The following is a 21035-nucleotide window of genomic DNA, read 5'->3' on the forward strand; positions in this document are numbered from 1 at the left end:
TTATCAAGTGGCTCCACATGATCACAGCTAATGGAGGCCACTGTCCAGTGAGAGCTTGATTCTAACTGATGCTACCTGGATGAGATGTCCCAAACTGATTTACTGCACAATAGTTGATGCTTCATATGATGTTCACTGTCTGTGTAGATTAGTCACTGCATAAATGCCTATCTATAGCTGACTGTTTTTTTGTCTAGCTGTCAACATATCCACATTTCTATTTATTTTTTGAGACATTGAGTGTACAGACCTATTGATGAGGAGGTTCACTCAGTGCGACACCTGCTGGTCATTTTTTGTAACTGCTTTTGGCATGCTTGCTGTTGGTTCTATGCCATTGATCTCTGTAATTATTGAGAGCTCATAGTACCCTATTACCCCACTAGAAAACTGCTCCCAGAATGCAGGCTTACTGGTGGTTCCTACAGTCTCTAAAAGTAGAATGAGCTGAGCCTTCAGCTATCAGGGTTAGGGTTAGGGTTGCGGAACCATCTTCCAGATTCGGTCCGGGGGGGCAGACACTCTCTCTCTATGTTTAAGAGTAGGCTTAAAACATTCCTTTTTGATTAAGCTTATAGTTAGGGCCGACCAAGCTCACCTTGGACCAGCCCTTAGTTATGCTGCTATAGGCCTAGACTGCCGGGGGACTTCCATTGATGCACTGAGCTCCTCTCTCCTCCTCTTCATCTGTATGTATTCATTTACCATCAATGCATGTTACTAACTTGACTTCTTCCCCGGAGTTCTTTGTGCTTTCTCATCCACAGGAAACCCCATGGACCGCACTGACGTGGGGATGTCCTTCTCCTATTGTTCCTGCTGTTGCTAGTCATGTATCTATTGTTATTGTTGTTGCTGTTGTTGTTCTGCTTCTCTGACCCACTGTGTACAGTATTGTAAATAACTTTGCAAATATATTTAACAGCCCAGTTTCTGTAGGGGTGGATGGCATTTTTGTTTAATATCTTTCCTCCTGTTTCTGTTAAGTTAGGAGTTATGGCAGTGATTTGTATTTTTGTTTCTTTATGTTTTAAATAAGTAATTTTAGGTTGATTAGCTTTAGTTCCCTTTTGTTTGTTGTTTTGGGTTAGGGTTAAGGTTAACTCACCCTGAAACCACAACTATGAAATAAATGTTTAAAGGCTGCAAAATCCCTTGTTACTGTTGCTTGTTTCTTGGGAGTGTCATTTTCATGTTGCGCCAGGGTTTCTCCTCGGCCGGGTCATAACAATATATTTTTAAATTCTTCTGCTTCTCCCAGTTGAAAGGCCCCTAATGATAGACCCACAGAGGTGTTTTTTGCCTATTTTCCTTGATTAGACCTCTACTTAGCAGTGTGTGGGCCTGTATAGACTGTCTTTGATTGACATCTCCCCTAAAGAAGTAAAACACATTTTCAATCCACTGGAGATAGAAATATGAACGTATATTCAGACTATACAATATATATCTAAAAAAACACAGCAGTAGAGTGGACAAAAGAGTCATTAAGTTTCATTCAGCGTATTCTGCTCATTCGTCATTCACCACAGTTGTATCACTCATTCAGTATACAGCAGGTTTAAATCTTTAGTGTGTTCATAATGGAAAAGTGACAAAATTGACTTTTGATTGATTTTTGTGCGTGCTATTGATGCATAATATTCTCCCACAATGCAATGCACAAAACAAATTGAGGGAGCTACAGTACTCACAGCTGGACAAAATGAAAAGTAATAGTGGATGGTGGTGAGACAGCTCCATCTAAGAAAACAAAAAATAACAATTCAGTTTTTTGAAATAAATACCGTAAAACAATGTGCACATTGTTTTCTTGTATGAAAGCAGTACACTATAAAGATTAGAAGATACTGTACTATATTGATGGCCGAAGAGCAAAACCTCCTATTCGAAAAATGCACTTTTTTGAGAAAACTTGTTTAAGAAAAACTTGTTGTTTTCTTGCAGAATGCTATTTGTTAAGGATACCCAATACATAACGCACTGTTTTTGGACTATATTACCATACTATGTGCTGTTATTTACGGTATCTTTGTATGGTTATTTGTATGGTTTGTATGGTTACACTGCACTGTTACTTTGATTCTCTGGTCTTATTCCCTTTTTAGCTTCTTTTTATTTCCAAATTTAACACTTTTTAATTAGGGTTAGGGTTAGGGTTAGGTAGTTTTTATAAGTCTTTTTACTTGTATTGCTTTTATATTCTGTTTTATGCCTTTTGTGTTCTATGTAAAGCACTTTGAATTGCCTTGTTGTTGAAATGTGCTATACAAATAAACTTGCATTGCCTTGCCTTATTACAGTATTGTTAACACATAATATAGTATTATAGTCCAAACACAGGGTATTATATATTGGGTATCCTTAACAAATAGCATTCTGCAAGAAAACAACAAGGTTTTTTTTTAGTTTTCTCAAAAAAGTGCATTTTTCAGATAGGAGGTTTTGCTCTTCGGCCATTGATATGCTGTATATAGAATAAACTGCTTCAACCAAGGTCTTTTCTCAATCAATGCACCATTTATATAGTAACCTCAAATGTCATGCACAGTAGATTGCACAGTTCCAGGCTAAATCAGTCCACTGCATTGTAAAAATGCTCAATTTTCAAGTGCAATAATGTAATTAATTGCACAGTCTGAGTCATTACATTTCCTTTAAATTGCAACTGCATGTTTTATCCTTTAACACCAGAGGGTCAAAGTGCATATCAAACATCTAAGTGAAGGAATGAGAAAAAATTTTTTTTAAAGTAGATGGAGACTTAAGTATAACTTAATGGTGTCTCAAAATCATACAGTCAAGTGTACAAAAGTGTATTTCAGTATATTTGTAATTGCACTAATTATATATAATCAATAGGTTAAGTACATTGTTAGAATGTTCTGCACGCTTGGTAAATATTGGTAAATATTAAATGAGAATTTAATTTAAGTATATGGTAACTTTTAAAATTACTTTCTGTACCATAAAATTAGGGTTAATTATATTATATTAATTATATCCCTACATGATAACCCCATGTGGTTATGAGCCATATTTTGGTCTTTTAATTTTCTTAATTAATTTTTATTGTTAAACTTTTCACCCTTTCGTAATTCTGTTTTTAAGCTCTTGACCATTTCAGATGCAATCACAAATTTCAATGAGTTCCAGTCAAGTGATATGACCACACGGGCAGTGCGACACTGCTTACACAAGTCTTGATGTGAAATGAAATGAGAAATGAAAAATACCTCTTCATTTCTAAATTAAAATGAACAGAAATGATATATTTCCATAGTAAGCTTAGTGTCAATGAATCGTTAATGTAGCCTTGTTTAATGTTTTTGTTTGTTTGTTTGTTTTGAACTGAATTGCAAATATCCACAAATATTATACAGATGAAGCCTCCACCCACCCAACTATCAATAACGCAAGTAGAAATCTTTAACATACAATATTTTTTTGTTTCCTAAATATTTTTTTTTGTATGGGATACAGAGCATACTTACATACAGTCCGTTACCGTATGCTTTACTTAGTTTTTCTTTCATTTTTAAGCTTTGCCTGTGTGATTACCTCCCACCCACTAAGAACAAAGAAAAGTGGACAGATCAGTAAATTATAAAAAGGAAATTGTAATAGAATATTTATTTTTTGAATTAAAAAAACATAAAAAAGCAAGGGCACAGGTCAAAGAAAGAAAGCACCATGGCAACAACCATCATCACCATTGTCATAATTGTTCCATTTAAAAGCAACAAAAAACAAAACAATGTCCTATGTAGATTTTTTTTATTTTTTTTTTTTTATTGCATTTTTGGAAATTCACTGTTGTCATTTTAGCATTATGTTCCCTTACTGAGAGTTGCTTAACTTCTTCATGTGTTTTTGACTTTTTTCGCTTTTGCATTTCTTTACAGATTTTGAAGTCTCTTTCTGTTGATGCAATTTTTTTGTAATTTTGTATGTGAATTGCATTTAAACATCTTAGTCTGTAGTTTTGTGTGTTGTCTGCCAATGCTTAATCTTCTCTAATCATCTCTTGTCTCTTCTCCAACAGAAAGTTGCATAATTTTACATTCAGTAATAGGATGTGTATTTTTTGTATTTTTACATAGAATTCAATGTAATTTTACATTCAAGACCATTAAGTAATTGAATAATTCTGTCAAAAAACTATAATATTCCGTTATATTAATTTACAGATTACAGCCTTTATTCTATGGTGAATATTTTAATAAAAATAATTTACTGTGTTTTTATGGCATTTACACTTAATGTAGAAAAAACAAAAAACCATGTAAAATAATACAGTAAATTTCTGTGAGATAACTCTTTTTTTTTTTTTTTTTTTTTACAGTGTACTTAAGTACAATTTTGAGGTACTTGTACTTTACTTAAGTATTTCCATGTGATGCTACTTTATACTTCCACTCTACTACATTTATTTGACAGCTGTAGTTACTTTTCAGACGATGATTTGACACAATGGATAATATAACAAGCTTTTAAAATACAACACATTGTTAAAGATGAAACCAGTGGTTTCCAACCTTTTTGGCTTTTGATGTCTTACAAAAAGCAGTGTGTAGTCGGGGTCACATTTCACATGTCTATGAGTTGTTAACAGCTCCACCAAATAGTGATTTTTCCCTCTAAACTTCTCACATGCTTTCATTTCAATAAATGTTCAAATGATCCAATATTTCAGCAAAAGTGAAAGATAAGTGAAAAAGTCCAAAAACTGAAAACAGATTTGTGTATCAGAACTTTGTTTTTTCTTCTTTCCTCTCCCATTAATCATCTCATGACCCCTCAGATTTATCTGATGACCCTTTGGAGGGGCCCGACCCCTAGGTTGGGAACCACTGGAGTAAACTAGCTAACTGTATATAAAGTAGTTGAAACTAGCTCCACCTCCAGCAGCTACAACAGTAACATGCTGCTCTAACACTGATGCTTCACTATTAATAATCTAATGATGTCATATATAATAATATATCAGTCAGAAGGACCAAACCACTACTTTTACTGCAATACTTTAACTACATCAAGCTCATAATACTTATGTACTTTTACTGCAATACTTTAACTACATCAAGCTCATAATACTTATGTACTTTTACTGCAATACTTTAACTACGTCAAGCTCATAATACTTATGTACTTTTACTGCAATACTTTAACTACGTCAAGCTCATAATACTTATGTACTTTTACTGCAATACTTTAACTACATCGAGCTCATAATACTTATGTACTTTTACTGCAATACTTTAACTACATCAAGCTCATAATACTTATGTACTTTTACTGCAATACTTTAACTACATCAAGCTCATAATACTTATGTACTTTTACTGCAATACTTTATCTACATCAAGCTCATAATACTTATGTACTTTTACTGCAATATTTTAACTACATTAAGCTCATAATACTTATGTACTTTTACTATGGTATGATTTTTCATGCAGGACTTTTATTTGTAATGGAGTATTTTTACCTTGCTGTATTGGTACTTTTACTGCAGTGAAGGATCTGAGTACTTCTTCCACTGCTGCACAGAAAGTAGGAAAATACAAAGCATGCACAAAGTAAAATCTGATATTCAAGTCATTTTTTTATTAATCAGCAGGTGGCAGCAGAGTCCAATATACGACACACACACACACACACACACACACACACACACACACACACACACACACACACACAGACGCGCACACACACAGACGCGCACACACACAGGCGCGCACACACACAGGCAAGTATTGGATATAAATAAAAACTGTTGACCAAACCAAATGATGTGTTTTTTAACACTTTATTTCTTCATTTTATTTAAAATGTGATCAGTTTGTGGGTCAGTAAAGTTGAAACCTGAGACAGGAAGAACACATGTTTACTTACAAAATAAAACATTAAACCTGACACAGGGTGACAAAATTAAAATATTTTAGACCAAATTTTACGAACATTATACCAATGTTTTATATGGTTGGTTGCAATATGCAACCTCACTGTTAGATGCCTCTAAAGCCTACACACTGCTCCTTTAACTCTTATTATGCACTGTATGCAATTTGAGTTTCACTATGAATGAAAAGTGCAGTACACATTAAATATATTATTATTTTTATCTATCATTAAATTTGTTAGGATTTACATAAACTGTGTGTTTACATTGCTATCTGTTGTAGTTTTATGCTGAGTTGTGTAAAAGATTTGATGTCATCTATAAAAGATGAAGCTTTTTTTTTTAGAGGGCCAAATATATTTGTTGGAGGGCCATAAATATTTGGTGTCCCCTTCCTTCCGGACTTCCTTTGCCCACCACTATGTTTATGTCTGGAGTGACAATAAAAGCGCTGTGCTTTTATTTTGGTAAACCCGGACCGGACGTCGCTCTCTGCTTCACTTCCTGTAGCTTGACACCGCAGTGCGACCGTGTCAGAGTCAGGAAACAAGCCGAGCGGTACTGTGCCGTGCTGTGCCGCGGCTGCAGTTTCAACACAGACCTGGACCCGGCGTCTGTAGAAGGAGCTCAGCCTTTATCAGAGGATGGAAGAACATCTGAGGAGGACATTCCGGGCCTGACAAACCAGCGGGGACGGATAAAACACCCCGAACCGAGGCGGGAACGAGCTCCCGCTGCGGGGTTGTTAACGGTGATTCTGCGCAGGTGAACGTTAGCAGCTTGGAAGCTAACGTAGGTAGCTAACAGCGAGCGGCCACCGCTGACTTAACTGCCGCAAGTTGGGATTTGGATGAACTGTTGACACAAAGCGGCGCCAAGAAAACAACTCAACATGGATCAGCGTCACCTCGCAAATGATAAACTGTCCTTGTGAGGCAGCACAAACCGCCCTTTTTATATTGTCTTCAAGGGGAAAACTGTGGCTGCTGGTGTGGTGCTGCGAGGGGTTTTTGATTGACAGCTTGTCACAACGGCTTTTCCAGATGTGGAGTCGGCATGAAAAGACTAACTAGGGCTCTAAGTTAGCTGGTCACAGCCTGCAGGGACTGACTGCTCACCAGGAATGGCTGTGTGGGACAAATTCACTGGACTCTCAACTCTGCAAAACTGCATCAACAAGCGATGACTTTGTGTTTGACAGTGAGCTGTCACGCTGAGCTAGCCAGCTAGTTGAAGTTAGGCAGAAGGTATCAGCCGCAGCTAAAAAAGCTGTGTGTTCAACCCACACACACATTCACACACACAGAGAGAAAAAGGAGTGTTTTTAGGGTGAAGTGAGAGATGAAGAGGACAGAGAATAAAAACAAGAGGAAACTCTGTAACATGGAGCAGCAGGAGAGCGGGGGAGAGGAGAAAGACGCGGTGAGTGTTAAATCTGAACAAGCTGCTGTCCTGAATCCCAGATGAACCTGTCAGCCCACGCTCAGGGTAAAACACATACAGATGTGTGGCTCATACATAAACTCATTGAAAGTTATATGAATTCATATTGATTAGAGCTGAAGTCTGTCAGCTGCCCATCTGCTTAAAGGACCATTCAGGTGGTTTTACACGTTGTGGTCAGTTTATAATAAACCACATTTTCTTTATAATATTGAGAAAGGTTGGGTTATACCACATGTTTGGATTTAGATCTGTCAGTAAGTGATAGCAGGATTGGTATGAGGACAGCTTGAATGCTGGAGCTGCAATGATTGGTTGATTAGTTTCCAGCTATTAAATTAAAGGACAAGTCCACGGTTTTACAAGTGTGTCTTAAAACAGCAGTCAGGTGTCCGTATGAACAGTGAAAGAGGTTTTCCTCGCTGTAATCATTCCTCCTGTTCATACTGGATATTAAAATATTCAAATGTGCTTTTAATGTAAGTGATGGAGGCCAGAAGCTATAATCAATTAGCTGTTTGGTCTATAAAATGTAAGAAAATGGTGATCACTGTTCTCCAAAGGTGACTTCTTCTTTTTGTCCCGACCATAACCAACCAGTCCATAACCAAAGATGTATAGTTTAAACCTTTGAAGTTTAAAGTGTATTGTGCACTTTATTTTTGCACTTGCACTCTCTCTGCGTTCTGCAGAATCAACATGTCTGTGGTCGGGCTGCTATGCGCTGTGCACTTTATGTCTTTATATCCAAAACTATGGTTTGGCTGCATTGCACTGTGCACTTTATATTTGCACTACACGGCTGTCTTTTTTAAATCTATGTCTGTGGTTTGGTTGGGATGTAATGACTGAGGTCAGGACGAGGAGTTGGAATATTTTATTTGTGTACTTTTTTATCATTACTGGGTATAGAAGAAGTTATATGTGTATGCATGAACTGGCAATAAAGTGTTGAATTGAATTTAGAGGCTTAAATGAGAGAATTTGGACATTTTTTTCTTTTAAAAAAAAATGATTAATGTTATGTTGATTGACTAATAGTTGCAGCTCGGGCCTCAGTACCACTCCTTAGGATGAGCTAATTACCTCCCACCAACTGGAAAAACCTCAGTGCATGATGGGAAACTCCCAGCTCTCCCCCTGATCTAATTATCTAATTAATTTTAAATGTAAGGATTTAGATTTTATTGCTCTTACTTTGCCAAAAAACTGTTGACCTGATCCCTTTTTTTTTAATAATAAGAGCTGATTCCAAAGATCAAGTCATCGCCGCTGTAGCTCATAACTGCACATGTCTGCATGAAGTCATGTATCTTAATTTGTGGAAGTTGGACGTGACTGACTGTCCTGCAGTGTTAACTGCTCCACCCTGACATTTGGGACATATTCTGTGAACAAAAAAAAAAAAAAAAAGGTTGAAATGTCTAAATCAATAAGATTTTCCCTTAATTGTGGTGTTTTGTAACGTCTCCCAGTCCAGCGCCGTGTGTCCCAAGATCAACTCGAGAAGGGGAAATAAATTTTCCTTTTCAGCCAGTTTGGAGTCGGGGGGGGGGGGAGGAGGGGGAGGAGGATTGGGGGGAGGGAGAGAGAGGCGTTGAAGGTTGACGGATGGAGCTTTACGGTGTCGTGGGAAGTCAGACAGATGTTTTTGTGCTGCTGCTGCTGTTTTTTTTTTATGTGTTATTGGGTTAAAGAATATGAAACGGAGGAGCAGACAGGGCGTTTTCATCCAGTTTAACTTATCTTACCTATTGCTTACATTTGGGAGCGCTGGGTAATGAATCATGTTCCTGTTATGCTGTTGCAATACTTCAGGGCTTTTCTGCTTTGATTTTTGCAGTAGATTTGTTGAACTGAAGTCTGAAGTTTTTACTGTAAATTGTCTCACAGCTGGATAGAGCTGCAACTCACCATTATTTTCATTATCGCTTAATCTGCCAGTTATTCTCTCGATTTAAAATGTCAGTGTTATGATTTCACGGTGAGATGTTATAAATTCTTGGAGCTCTTGGTGATGTCTCCAGATGTCTAAATCCAAACATGTTCTGTTTACTATCGAGTATTGCAAAGAAAAGCCTCAAATCCTCATGTTTGATGAACTAAAACCAGAAAATTTGTGGCTTTTTTTGCTCAAAAAAAATTCATAAAATGATTATTTGATTATCAGAATAGTTGCCAATGTGATGAATCTGTGTGGATAAAGGCTGCAACTAACAATTATTTTTATTATCTATTAATCTGCCAGCTATTCTCTCAATTAATCGACTGATCATTTGATCAATAAACCATCAGAAAACACCTGCTGCAGCACAATGTGACGTCAATAAATGTCAGTTTTACACTTTAAAAAGCCCAAAATATTCAATTTCAATAATGTAGAAACCAAGAAAATCAACAAATATTTGTCATTTCTGCTTGAAGAATGATTTTCCTTCAGTCGATTAATTGATTAATTGGCCAATCATTGCAGCTCTGGTGTGGACTGATGAGCTCCCAGAGCCCGAGATGACATATATGTTTGTTTTCTGTCCAACGACTAAATGTTTCTGCTTTAAACCTGAGCTTTATTTTGAAAAACGTCTGATTGATGTAGCCGTTACTGTAGAGCGCAAACACCGGCGTCCTCTCTGCATGTTTGATGAGTGTCCTGAGGTCAGAGACGTGTCCTGAGGTCAGTCTGACCGTCACGTCTGACTTGTCGATAAAGGCGTCGAGCCGTTGTTTTATTTTTCCGTAGAAACAGCTGATGTAAATAGCTGCAATCAGAGTTTGTCGCAACATGAACAGCAGGTTTAACAGCAGCTCTTCACAGTGAGGGATGAATGATGTCACTGTCATTTGTGAAATGTTTGTGCGTTAATGTTGCCAAGGACGAAGCTCCGACGCACACAAACATCCTCTGCAATCAAAGGATGAGTCAGCTCGTCCTGTTCATGATGTGACCCACTGACGGCACTTTGACTTCAAATTAAATCCTTTTGTCAGTCAGGACTTCCGTACATCCTGGAAAGTATGATGACAGAAAGACACAACGCATATACACACACATATATATATATATATATATATATATATATGTATATATATATATATATAAATAAGTAAATTAAGATAAAAGTTTTTTAAAATATTTTTTCTATTTTTTGTCCTCGACAAATTTTTCAAAAGTGTGCAAAAATAATTTTTCAAATTTTATGGTTTTTGTTTTTTAAATAATTTTTTTTTAAATTTTTGAACTTGACAGAAAAGTTAGCATTTTTTAATTTTTAATGTATTTTTTTTTTTTTTTACATTTTCTGCCTTTATAGATTTTTATCAAACAAACAACAAAAATGACATTTGTCAAAAATTTTATACATTTATTAGATTTTAAATGTTTTGTTTTTGTCTTATGAATATATTTTATGTCTTGACAAATGTATTTTAAACAATACAAAAAATAATAATCTGCAACCTTTAATGATTTCTTTTTTATTTTTCCCAATAGATTTCCCCTTTTTTAACCGTGACAAATCTGTCACATGTTGCTAGTTTTTTTTAATAATATTTTCATATTAGACCATTTGTTTTGCTTTTTCCTTTTTCTATTTTTTGGGGGCGAGCGTCTCCCAGATGTTTAGTCACAGTGTTTTCACATTCTGGAAACTTGTGGACTCATTTTCCTTGAAAACAACAACTAGAAGATGAGTTTAAATGTTAAATCTACTTGTGAAAATGACGTGTTGTCAGTTTCACGGGGCGCCGTGGTCGCCTAGGTGATGCGGCGTTGGCCGTGAACCGAAACCAGAAGAAGTAAAGTCTTCTGTTACTCGTTGGAGGAGGATAAACATCACACGCAGAAACCTTCATCTCATCTTCCCTCTGTAGGGACCTTTTACTGGTTCCTACCAGCTGATTGGCTGATGAAGACGTTCCTCTCGTTTCCTCCTGGGACGTCGTTTTCGCTCTGGTATTTCTCCGTGGTCCTGACCCATCCCTGTTTTACTAGTCACACGTGTTCACGGACATGTTTAAATGGAGCAGTAAAGCAGTGCAGACACATAATAAACAGTGTCAGTCAGACGCTGCGTTCCTGCAGCCGCTCGACTGGTGTTTATCGACCGCCTGCTTCTTATTCCTCGATTATTGATTTTAGCAGCGAAGGATGAACGACAACACGTTATTAAGATGAACCCGAGACTGTCTGTTTTTAAATTTGGCTGATATTTCTCTGTAGTCTGCATCTTCTTGTTTGTAGTTGAGACATAAATGACCTCTTATCTAAGATTAACCTGAAATATTTGAAATGTTCAGTTTTAAATGTTTTCCCGTGTGTGTGTGTGTGTGTGTGTGTGTGTGTGTGTGTGTGTGTGTGTGTGTGTGTGTGTTTCATGTTTTTCCTCAGCTGCAAACAAAAACCTTCCCTGTTGGCAATAATAGAATTTGAACTTTGGCTTTCATCCTGTTCTTTCCTTCTGCTCTTCATGTCGTCTAATCTCCAATCAAACACTCAACTGATCGCCTCAAAACCTCAAATGCACAGTTTTTCCTTTAAAAAAAAAAAATGACACAAGAAATCATGTTTTATCACTGTGTAAAGCACTTTGAATTGCTTCTGTATGACACTGAGCTCTGCAAATAAACTTGACTCAAAACAATTCATTAATAATCAAAATAATTGGTGATTATTTCTCTGTTTATCGATTAATCTGCGTTAAAGCTGCGTCGGCGAGGTGCCGGTTTAAAGTACTGATGAGACAATGAAATCTGATCCAGGAAGTCAGGTTGAAGGACAGATTAATGGCTTATCAGACGTCTGAACGCCGCTTATCGCCGGTTGCCGTGGCAGCTGTTACTTTCTTCGCCTGTAGGTGGTGCCGGTCGGCGGGTGGAGACGCCGCCTGCAGACTTAAATGTGAACGAGTGAACCGCGATGATGTGCTTCACGTGCAAAAATAAAACCAAAAAAACATCAAATAGTGATGTCAGTTTTCTTCCTCAAGCTGAGTTTGTTGTTAAGTAGAGACAGGGGGATAATCTGTGTCAGTGAGATGTGGTTGTTCCCAGGTGCAGCCCCCCCCCCCAACTCCCCCCCAGAACAAGATCAGGCTAATTAGGGCAGACTGGAAGTAGCCTGAAACCTGCAGCGGATTATCAGTGTACAGTACAAGTACAGTGTTAATGGGGGGTGGGAGGAGGGTTTTAACTGTAAGCTACAGGCTGCGAGGTGTCGGGACCCTCTATTGGATGTATGGAAGCTTTATCATGCTTCCCAGAATGCACGAGAACTGAAGCTGAAACAGTTAGTTGATCAATCGATAAGTCAATCGATAGAAAATGTGTTCAAGTCATTTGTGGAGCAAATCGTTCACTGGATTAAACCTCTAACATGAGAGGATTTGCTGCTCTTTTGTTTTATATATAATGATAATTAACAGAACTGGATATTAGTGCTGATCTATCGATACGATTTCAATTGATAAAGTAGAGAATTGATTCATTTCAGATCAGATAAAAACCATAAAATGCTTCTCAGTTTATTCTGGGAACTTCAGTTTCTTCAACACGTGAGCAACATCGTTGTTTCCTTTGTTTAAAACTGTGTAAAGTGAATATTACACGTTTCCAAGGACGAAGAGACTACAACAGACCTGCAGCAATTGCAAGGTCTTCATCATCGTCATCATCATGCATATTTTAAAAAAATACTTAAACGCTATCACATATGTCTTTTTCTTTTTGAAAAAGCTTCTTATATCGTAGCCTTAGCGAATTAGCTAGCTAGCTACCACCAAGTACACGTTAGCTACACCAACGTGTACTCGAGGTTTATTATTTATGGCTTTAATGCACGATTGGAATGACAGACGAATAGATTCAGGGTTAATTTTTTTTTGTTATTCTTATTTTTGTGGGGAAAAACGCAAGTCCGGGCCGTCGCCTCGGACGTCCAGGCCTAACGACGCCGCTGATGATGCTGTGATTGTTGAGACGGTTGTAGTTTTAATTTGGGAGTCATGATCAGAGCTGAGTGTTGTTGTCTCAACACAAGCAGCAACAACTTTGCTTCAGTTTAAATCTGAGACTCTGATGAAGACTACAGTTCTGACCAGCGTTTGATGTAAACTGACAGTTTTTCAGACTCGGTGCTGATACGTTTCTGTCGCTACCAAAATAAAAGTATTGAGGTCTAAACCCAGAGCAGACCTGGTCATGACTGATTCTGTCTCGTTCGTTTAACAGTTGGGAGATGTTTTAATGATTCTTATCGTTTCGAGGTGTGTGCATTGTGCCTTTAATTATTTTACAGCGTTCATAATGTTTCAGGTCAGTGCAACAGACTGTTCAGATGAACTTCAGATAACTTTGATAAAGTCTTTCTGCTATTGTTTCCTCTACATATGTAACTTCCTGTGTTTATAGTCTGTTTTTTTTTTTTTTTTCTAAATTAGATTTTTTTTATTTTATAGTTTTTTTTTCCTTTTTCACACAAACCGTAGCTTAAATTAGAAAAACAAACTGTTTTTGATGGTTTTTATGAGCGTTTCTGTTTTGGTTCAGTCAAGCAGAGTAAATCTGTCGTTGGGTGTGTTGTCTTCTGTAAATCTACTGTACGTATACTGGTGGAAGCAGCTGTTATGTGCAGCTTGTCCAGTCTGGGAGGACTGGTAATTGAACCTCTGTACTTCCAGAGTCCAGACTAGAATCTGTCTGTAGCTTCAAGTAATGAAAACTGTTGCGTAAACTGAAAGCCGACACACACACTTGGCTATTTAAATCATTTAATTGAAATATTTTAGCTTGTTTAGACTAGAAAAGGCTTAACATGTTGCGCTGGATATTTAATATGAGGTGTTGTATTCACCGACAGTAGCCTTGGCTCTTTGCTCTTTCTTCTTCATTAGATATCTCTTTGGTTAAACATTAAACCTGCTTCCCTCTCTTTCTTTCTTTCCCCCTCCTTTGCAATTATATGGGAGAGTGATTTCCTTCCAATCCCTTTAACCAGTTATGTGTACAATCCGAGCGCCGCTGACAAGCCGTCGAGCCAGAACGACCTCTGGGACCCGAGCTGATAGTTGTTCCCGGCGCTGCGTAAGGCTGCCGCGGAGTTGATTGATGGAGCCCACATGGTTAATGTGTGACTAGAAAGGAGGCACAGGTGCAGGAGGGGCGACGGGCGTTAATTATAAAACCCTCATTAAGCAGAATTATAACCTCCGGGTGCGATACATCAGTGCATAAAAATGGCGTTTATTACTGTGCAGCCTTTGATTATCTTGTAGCAATCTGTGTTGTTTTTGCTCACGTTTTTTTTACCTTTTTTTTAAAAAGCTTCAGAGGTGAGTTCAGGTGAGCGACTCGTCCGTCTTCAACCTTTATCGGCTCCTGTCTGCAGTTTCTGAACAGCAGCTTTTCACATTAAAAGTCTGTTAAAGCCTGAAAAAAGCGAGATCTGGAAGCTTCTAACATCCTTAATGAAGAAAATCCATCACTCCCCCCCTCCTCCCCCAGAGTGATGTGCTGGTTTCACACTGAGATGGATGTCACGTTACTCTTTCATCGCCTCAGAAAACCTTTACTAGAGTTCCCTTGTCCTCCCCCTCTCTATTTCTCCTGATCCTCTCCACCTTCTTTCCTTCGTCTCTGTATTTTATTTTCTCATCTGAGTCCATCAAACATCCTGGGTTTCTCATGCAGAGATGATATTTACTGGTCCCCTGAGTTAAATTAAAAGCCCACCTTTGTTTCAGATATCGTTTGAGAGAAGCTAATGGCTGTTACAAAAGTCCCATAATGAAGATTTAATTCCGGTAAAGACCTAATAGAGGAAATAATGAGGAGCAGCAGACCTCTGCTCCTTCCTGTATGTGTGTTTAGACAAAGTGATGGACTCACATGTAGACTAGTTTTATAAAAACATGGCTGAAAGACTCTGAGACAGACAGAAAGTCTTGTGTTGTCATGTTGGAGAACGAAAGACATAACGCTCAGTTTTATAAGTATAAAACATAAAGTCTGAATTTAAATGTGAGATTAAAGCTAAAACAATGAATCCATGAATCAATTAGTCGATTAAAAGAAAATTTATCACCTGCTACTTTGATTAATCGTCATTCTTTAAGAGAAAAATCTCCAAATTCTCTGATTCCAGCTTCTGAAATGTGAATATTTTCTGGTTTCTATGAGACTAAACTGAATATTTTTTTAGTTGTGGATGTTTGAGGACGTCGTCTTGCGCTTTAGGAAACAGTGATCAACATTTTTCACCGACATTTTATAGACCAAACAACCAGAGCTGCAGCGATTAATCGATTAGTCAATCGTCTATTTTGATAATCGAACGAATGTTTTAGTCTTTTTTTTTTTTTTTAAGCATAAATGCTAAATATTTGCTGGTTTCAGCTTCTCAAAGTTTTTCTGTGTCAACTGAATATTTTTGGACTTTTGCTCAACGTGGCCTCTGAGAAACTGTGAAGGCCTTTTTTTTTCATGTTTTTTTTCACTGTTTAATTGAGAAAATAATTGACAGATGAATGAAAATAGATAATAACAGTTAGTTGCAGCCTTAGATTAAAGCTGCAGTGATTAGTCAATTAATCAATTAGTCGATGAACAGAGAATTAATCTGCAACTATTCTGATAATCGAATGATTTCATTTTTCACATGTGACTGTTTCCTGTTTTTCTTAACGTCACTAATTATTTGTGAGCAAGAAAACTGGAGAACGTTGCCTCTGAGAAACTGTCAATGTCTTTTTTTTAAAAAACATTTTGCAGCAGTGACAAACAAAACTAATCAGTAGTTTATCTTTGTGTCTGTTGCAGCTTTTTACTGCTAAATCCTGCTGTTTTGTCCCAAATTCTGCAGTCAAAATGATAATAATTCATGACGTTATGAAGCAACAATAAGAGTTTGTCATGTTTTCTCAACCGACCTAGTTGACATCATGTTTCGTGTGATATATTTGCAGAAGGCTGTGGTCACCTGTAATAAAAAAAAAAAGATAAAGATGAAAGAGTGGAAGGAAACTTTTCTCCTGATTGAACATGACGACACAGTTCATGTCGTGTTGCTGAGATTAAAGTCATAAATATCAAATCTTCCAGAGCCCAGTAAGTTTTATGACCTGCTGGTTAGATGTTAATGTAGTAACTCTGGCGTGTGTGTGTGTGTGTGTGTGTGTGTGTGTGTGTGTGTCTACTCTATTAGAAGCAGTGGTTTGTTTTGTTGTGTCCCCTGAGGCTTGTTTGTTTGTGTGTTAGCGACTGAAGAAAGTGAGCTCAGTCATTCTGCTCCAGTATATTCAACAGAGAGAGAGAGAGTGTGTGTGTGTGTGTGTGTGTGTGTGTGTGTGTGTGTGTGTGTGTGGGGTTATCTAGTTTCCCTGTGGCTGATTAGGCTTGTGTGTTGGCTCACAGTGTGGATCTCTTTGAGTGCAGGGTCGGGACAGATGGAGGGAAGCTGGAATGTTACAAGCAGAAACCTGCAGGGTGGAAACTGACTGACACACTCAGCACATCGCCATGGAAATGGAAACCACGGCTGCAACCAGTTTAACCCGTCGTCTCGATAATAAGGCCGCGACTAACCATTATTCTCTCGATTCATTTCTCGATAAGTTCGGTCTTTAAAAATATCTTTTAAATCACCGTTTTTCCCTTAAATGCAACTGAAAACGTCTCGTTTTGTCTCGAACCAACGGTTCACTGTCACGGACTGAAGAAAGCAGAAAGTGTTTAAGAAGAGAATCAAAGAACAATGGGCCTCATTCATAAAACATGTTCACAACATCAGAGATCCTTTCTGAACAGAGAGAGAGCGCCGCTTGTAACACACACAGAGAGAGAGAGAGAGAGTGTTGCATTATGGGTTGTTTGTAGCCTTAATGTCGCTTAACCTAACATGAGTTTTACACTAATCATGTTTGATTAGCTCAGTTTTTAAACCTGCTGGAGTATCTGAAAGGTCGTGTAACATGTTTTTTTTTTCTTCAGTATGGTCTGATAAACGCTTCCAAGAGCCTGACAGGAGAAACCGAGTGCGTGTGACCGCTTTAATGGTTTTATTTTACTTTTATGAGAGAGATGCGTCCAGGATGAAGACTCTCTTCCCCTCAGAGGACGACTGAGAAAGTCTTTTTTTTCCGAAAACAGCTGTCGGAAAATGAGTTGCTGTCTTATAATCAGCTGCATCTTATATTTGAGTCGATATGATATTTTCCTGTAAATGCAGGCAGGTTATGATATGTTCAGATGCAGCAGTGTAACATGCACTTTACACTGTTGGTCTGCCAGGAAAGAAAAGGGAGCAAGAAATCAGATCCTTGATTAGAAAACAAGGTTAACATCAGGGGGGGGGGGGGGGGGGGACTGGAGATGTTGTGACTGCAGCACAGATGGTGGCTCGATCATGTTGTTAAATATAGCAGCTGCAGTAATTTATAACCAACAACAAGGTTTTATAAAAGTGACCATAAATAAAATAAATAAAAAAAAACAGAATTCAGCGTTTTGAGAAGAAGGAGATGCTGATGCTCCACTTTGCATACGACGGTTTGTATTTTGCGTGCGGTTATGCAAACGGTCGTGTGAATTTGAGACTCAAATATTTCAATTTTAAGAGCATGTAAATACAGTCACACGCATATCAAGTAACCCTCATGTAGAGTCCGGACCGCAAAGACGGAGGATCTGTTACGACTTTGGCTCTAAACAATATAAAACAACATTTTTTCATCCTCCAAAAACAGAACTTTTCCCTAAACGTACACCAGAGTGTGTAAATCTAAAAAAACGCTGTCGTATCCGTGACAAAAAAACAGGTGCTGGCTGAAGACGTTTCATCGGAAGAAGAAGAAGAAACATTATACCGTTTCTTCTTCACTGGTTTTTGCCCAGTAGGAGGAGAACGACCTGTTTTTGGCGTTTTAACGTGGACGGACGTTTCAATACATGTCCTGTTTGTCCTCACTCAACTTGTAAAACGGCTTCAGAAACACCTCGAAGCTCTGAAGTGTTCAAGAGTTTAAACAGAGAAAGAAAACAGAAAATGAATAAAAATCCAGCCGTCAGCCACTTTCACTACTCGCCTGACTTCCTTCACTGAGTGCTTTTAAGTGCTGGTCTGAGGCCAGATCTCTTCTTTCCTCTCTGGTGGTGGTGGGTGGTGGTGATACTGGGAGCGTGAGGTCGAGGACTCTGCTGCTGTTTCATGTCACACTGTTCTCACTGTTTACACACACACACTAACCGTGTCAATACACACATTTCATCAGCCGCCGGACTTTGTGTGTTTGAGCGGGTGTGACGGCTTTTTTTTATAGCGTGTTGATGTACGGCGCCGTAGTGTAAATCAAACAGCGCGTGTGAGCCGTGCGTGCGTGTATGTGTGTGTGTGGGTGTTTGTGAGAGTCACTACAGCGGTCCACTCCCTGTCCTGATTGGAGGGGGGGGGGGTGGGGGGGGTGGGGGGGGGGGGGGGGGGGGGGTTATTAACCTTTGGGTTGTGGCCAGCAAAGGAGCTTCCAACAAAACATCCTGCTTCCTCCAGCTCAGCAGCTAACTATAGGAGCACAAACACGCCGCTCGCACAAAACATGGCTGCTTATCTACCTTCATCCCCTCAGAACAGACTAGCACTCTGATTGGAGGTTGAATATTTGTAAAAAGTTCTCTGGCTGTACAGTCGCAGGTGTCGTTATTTTCTCCACATGTGCTTCACTTCTTCTTTCAGTTTTCTCATGTGGTGGTTATAACTGTTGCTCCTCATGTGAGACAGTTTGTTGTAGTTTCCAGTTAGATACTGGTTTGTGATGTGAAACCTGAACTTTGTGGCTTTTAATAAGTAAGGAAGAAGAAGTTAGTAGTAATAAAACCTAAATCGAAACCTCATTGACATGTGAAACTCTAATAACTAAAAACAATCAGAGTATGATCCAATATCTATGTTTTTAGCGGCATTTAATCACCGTTTCCCGTTTTCCTGCACTCACAAAGTCATCGTTCATGTTAAAGTCACTGCTGTAGAGGAGTCGTCTTACAACTTGCTTCATTTATTTCACAAAGACAGATAAAAGAGACGCCGAACGAGAGGTTGCACTGAGTTACGGTTAACGTGACGTCATGACTTCGTCTTTCTGCGGCGGCGCTCCCGACCGTCTTTGACTTATGACGCTTGCAGTGAGGTCACAGGTTGCACTTTAACCAAAGAGTGATTTTTTCCCCTCGCAGAATGTTTTATTGTAATAATAAATCTTAAGAGACCCGAAGCAATAAAACAAATCAGCATTTCATAATAAAACGCGTAAATAAGGAAAAGGTTTGATTTGTGTTGCAGGGATGTGTTTTATGTTCATCTCGACATGTAAAATGACATGTTTGACAGACTCAGGTCTCAAACATCCAGAGATTGAAAGTTCTGGGTAAACTGGGGTTATTTTTGTGTTTATCATATCTTCATCTGCTTCTGTGGAAAAACTATGTGGCTTTTTCTTGCAGCAGAGCAGCTATGATGCATAAGATCCCTGCAAAAAAACCTCAAGTTTCCCTTCAACAGTCTCATTTTTTTTTTACACTCCTACCTCACTTCTTTCAACATAAAGCTCCTCTTCTCCTCTGCAGACACTCCCCAGCCTTCCCATTATTACTTTTTTTTTTTTTCCATCAGAAGCAATCTGGGCCTGCAGATGTGACTTGAGCTGAAAGTGTGTGATTATGCCACACACACACACACACTCACACACACACACACACACACCCGCACGGCAGGAACACGCCTGGGATTAAAAGCATTCAAGTTCAGATATCAGTTTAATCCTCAGGGAATTAAACAGGCGATCAGTGAGGAGTAGGCCAGCGACTTACAATACAGAGAGAGAGAGAGAGGGGTTTTTATTCAGTTCAGACATGCTACATGCTAAGGCCTGTTACAGACAAGTTACAGTGTCAGACAGATGGCATGTGCAGCTGCAGAGATCACAGCTGCTTGTGCAGGTATGTCAGGAAGGTGTGTGCAGGATTTACCGTCAGACTGCGTTTGCGCAAACCACGTTTTCATAAAGATAAAGACTCCTTTCACACTGAAATGCCCCCCAAAAAACAGGAAATGGTTAATTTTTTTTTTTTTTCTTTTGTGGGCAAGCGATCAAAGCGTTGATCACAGCGACATCTGGTCAGCAGTGAGACAGACAGTTCAGATAGTCTGCAGAGTCTCAGCTGGTTAAACCTCTGGTATGACATAAAATATCGTGTCTATGATTTGATTACAGCTCATAAATGCTACCTGTTAGCCAGGTGAACTATAATCCCTCTGGTAATCCAAAGCCAAAAACAACAAAATCTCAGGTTTTACTTTGTTTTAAAAGGGACTTTACAGATAAACTTTGTTACATACAGATGTAATGTGTAAAGAGGGTCAAGCTGAAGCTAATATGCAGCCCTGGAGACGTGGACAGAGGGTCAAAACTGAGAGAAAAGATGCTGTTTTTGATAAAGATTCAATAAAGTTTCTAGATAAATGATCAGATATGGCTCCCTCATCGAATTACACACATGCAAAAACTCTGTAAAATCACTTTACTCCTGCTAAATGATTTGCAACATCGTCCTGCACCAGCCTAAGGTGGCGTTCAGACGGACATCAGCTCAGCGTGAAACATCTGCAGCCGTGTCGTTCATTTGAACGGCGGCAGCGCGTCGAGCC

The 21035-nt window shown here is 38.5% G+C and overlaps 1 protein-coding gene across 3 annotated transcripts in view; it reads left to right on the forward strand.

Moving 5' to 3' along the window:
• The first annotated feature begins 6421 nt into the window (after positions 1 to 6421).
• Positions 6422 to 21035, forward strand: part of mast2 (microtubule associated serine/threonine kinase 2) — a 202361-nt gene continuing 187747 nt past the window's right edge. For all 3 annotated transcript variants that reach the window (XM_042417281.1, XM_042417282.1, XM_042417283.1), the window contains exon 1: positions 6422 to 7327. In XM_042417281.1, coding sequence (XP_042273215.1) covers positions 7247 to 7327 — 81 coding nt within the window. In that variant the 5' untranslated portion in view covers positions 6422 to 7246. The remainder of the gene's footprint in view (positions 7328 to 21035) is intronic.

This window comes from Thunnus maccoyii, chromosome 7 (genome assembly GCF_910596095.1).
Source record: "Thunnus maccoyii chromosome 7, fThuMac1.1, whole genome shotgun sequence".
NCBI classification, from domain to species: domain Eukaryota; kingdom Metazoa; phylum Chordata; class Actinopteri; order Scombriformes; family Scombridae; genus Thunnus; species Thunnus maccoyii.